Here is a 2,946-nt window from a genome sequence, read left to right as displayed (position 1 = left end):
CATCTATCCACGCATCCAACCACGATCTTCCATCCATCTATCCACGCATCCAACCACGATCTTCCATCCATCTATCCACGCATCCAACCACGATCATCCATGCATCCAACCATGATCATCCATCCATCATCCATGCATCCAACCATGGTCATCCATCCATGTATGTGAAAATAAGGTGCTGCTTTAACAGGTCATTTATTTCTAGGAGCAGAGACATGTGGAGGAGTCCTCAGGGCGGGAGGTGAAGAAGGTGAAGTCATTTGTGTTTGGTTAAAACTTGTTAAGTCGCATGTTTTGATAAGTTTGTGAACTTTCATTAAATCTCATTACTTGTCATTACTGTTTCTCTTGGGAAGGTCCGGAAAGCGCGAAACCGGCGGCAGGAGTGGAACCTGATGGCTTATGACAAGGAGCTCCGCCCAGATGCTCGAGTCACGCCATCACCTCACCATACATCTGACGGCTCAGTGTCACCCGACAGGTAAACACCTGCATGTTCACACCTAGTTCCCAGTCCAATAAGCTGACATCAGAACTTTAACTCCTCCCCCAAAGGTCAGGGATGTCAGATGACCTCTCCTTCCCGGCCAGTCCTCACCACGATGGGCATGATAGAAAAGATCATGCTGACATGGCGACCAGTGGGTCTGGGCAAACTCAGTCATTGGACCGTGCCCTCAGACCCACCTCCGCAGTATCCGCGGCAACCGCTCGCCAGCACTCTCTGGGCCGCAACCAGCCGCATCAGCATCACCATCGCCCACAGCTGCTCACTGGTCCAGCCAATCAGAACGGAGCACGTTCCAACATGGCAAAGGAAGCCAAGTAAACACACACTTACGTTCAAATTATAATCACTATCATTATGCACATATACATGTTTGACCTTTAACCTCCATCCCTCCTCAGTGATCATCAAATCCCTCCGGCCCCTCCACCGCCTCCACCTCTCATGCCATCAGCAGGACAGGTGGTGTTTCCAAACAGCTCCATCCACATTGCTGCTATGGCAACACCATTGCACCCTGCAGCTGTGCCTGGTAACCAAGGTAACAAGCACCCAGCTATTTTTTGGTTTCTGATAGCGCTTTTGCATGTCCACGTGAAATCAAGAGCTCCTGCTCTTTTCTATCCACAGGTGGCACTGCTGCCCAGCCCCACCCCTATAGCCCCTCCCCTCCACCACTACCCCCAGCTAACTACATCCCCTCCCCCTCCCGTCCTAGCAGCCAAGCTCCCTCCTCTGCTGCTGCGCCCCCGGTGCCCCCGGCGGCGGATGGCAGGAAGCTAGCAGCTGGACTGAACGTGCCAATGAATGACGCCCGCAGTGACCTCCTCGCCGCTATCCGCAGAGGTCAGTCAGGACGCAGGCAGTTCACAGATTATAGAGGTGGTCACTGGGTGATGCTCGTCTGGTGTGGGCGGGTGTGGCCAGGGTGACCTTGTGGGTGTGGTCCGACAGATGTGTGTGTGATCTGGTGTGGATTGGTGTGGTCCTGCGTGTTGATGCAGTGTCTCGTGTCTGCAGGGATCCAGCTGAGGAAGGTTCAGGAGCAGCGCGAGCAGGAAGAGGCCAAGAAACGAGAGCCGACAGGAAACGACGTTGCCACCATCTTGTCACGACGTATTGCCGTGGAATACAGCGAATCAGAAGAGGAGTCTGAGCCTGAGGACCAGGAGTGGTCCGACTAAGGAGGAGGAAGAGTGCGCCAGACAGGAAGTGACTCGTCAGAGAGCCGAAACTTCTTTCTTGTTTTCCTGTTTGATGTTAATGAGTCAGCGTGGCATCCAATGGTGTTTTATGAACCTGCTGATGGTGACACACAGAAACTTTATTGACAGCAGCAGGTTTAACAGACGTTACTCAGAAAATGAACCCTTGGCACAGCGCGCCCCTCAGGACGCCGACCGTCTGTGTTCGTGATGAAACAAAAGTTGACCTGGATTTATGTATCACTTTGCTGCTTGGACATCAAATGTCATCATTTTCAATTTATCAGAACTTTTAAAAATACATTTTCAGTTTTTAATATTTTTGTTTATTTGTTTTTACATTTTATTTTGTTTATATTTTATTCTTCATATTCTTTATATTTGTTGCTTTAGTTTTTATATTTCTTTTATTTCTTCTGTTATGATGCATCTTGTTCTACAGTGTGAGATGCGATGTGATGACATAGTAACTACTGACATCATGCATAATCATCCCTGCTGCTGTGGAGAGGGGGCGTGTCCTCCCTGTCCTGTACCATGTGTGATTGGCTGTTCGTGCCGTGCTGTTTCTGTGACCTGCATGTGGGTGAAAAAAACTGAAAATAGAACAAAAGTTATAGATAAAATCAAGAGTTGATTTTTGTGATTTATTTCAATCATTAAATATTTAAAGTCTCTTTTTAAAACTTGTTTTATTAGTTTTAATCTTTTAACTTTATGCATCAAGGAAAAATTACGTTATATTCAACGGTCTTTGACTTGAAGAAATGTGTTTAACATTTAAACCTATTTCCTGCATATAAAATAACAATATTTGTGTTTACGTTCACTCCTTCAAATAGATGCAAGTAAAATACAGCAGGAACGTGTTACCTCACCATACATCTGTCTCCTTTCCTCACCTCCTGCTGAGGACTAGGGAAAAGAGAAGTGGAACAACCTCACACTCTCTCTCCTTGATGGTGTGAGGATGTCCGCCGTGTTGAAACTTCAAACGTGCATCGTCCTCTGTCTCAGCGTGTTCTGTTGTTTGGTGGAGGTCATATGAACGAGAACAGCCTGTGTAAATATCCTTCACCACAGAGGCGGGAATTTTAAAGCCGGAGGAACATTTGGGTCCGATTTACTGCCTCACAGAGACAAACAGAGTCCGTGCTGACAGCTGTGAACAGCAGCACTTTGGGCCTTATGCACGTGTTTGCTTCACTCCCAGGAGAGAATTTTAAACGTCGC

General features: G+C 47.6%; 1 protein-coding gene across 1 annotated transcript in view; it reads left to right on the top strand.

Moving 5' to 3' along the window:
* LOC102208116 (wiskott-Aldrich syndrome protein family member 3-like) overlaps positions 1-2,026 on the top strand; it is a 15,007-nt gene extending 12,981 nt beyond the window's left edge. Inside the window, exons 6-11 of the mRNA XM_005748613.2 lie at positions 204-250; positions 357-481; positions 556-825; positions 910-1,049; positions 1,139-1,354; positions 1,529-2,026. Of these exons, the coding sequence (XP_005748670.1) occupies positions 204-250; positions 357-481; positions 556-825; positions 910-1,049; positions 1,139-1,354; positions 1,529-1,692 (962 nt within the window). The 3' untranslated portion in view covers positions 1,693-2,026. The remainder of the gene's footprint in view (positions 1-203; positions 251-356; positions 482-555; positions 826-909; positions 1,050-1,138; positions 1,355-1,528) is intronic.
* The last annotated feature ends 920 nt before the right edge of the window (positions 2,027-2,946 follow it).

The sequence above is a fragment of the Pundamilia nyererei genome, unplaced genomic scaffold, assembly GCF_000239375.1.
Source record: "Pundamilia nyererei isolate P.nyererei 1_Seehausen unplaced genomic scaffold, PunNye1.0 scaffold00225, whole genome shotgun sequence".
In the NCBI taxonomy this organism is placed as follows: Eukaryota; Metazoa; Chordata; class Actinopteri; order Cichliformes; family Cichlidae; genus Pundamilia; species Pundamilia nyererei.
This window is presented reverse-complemented; position numbering and strand designations above follow the sequence as displayed.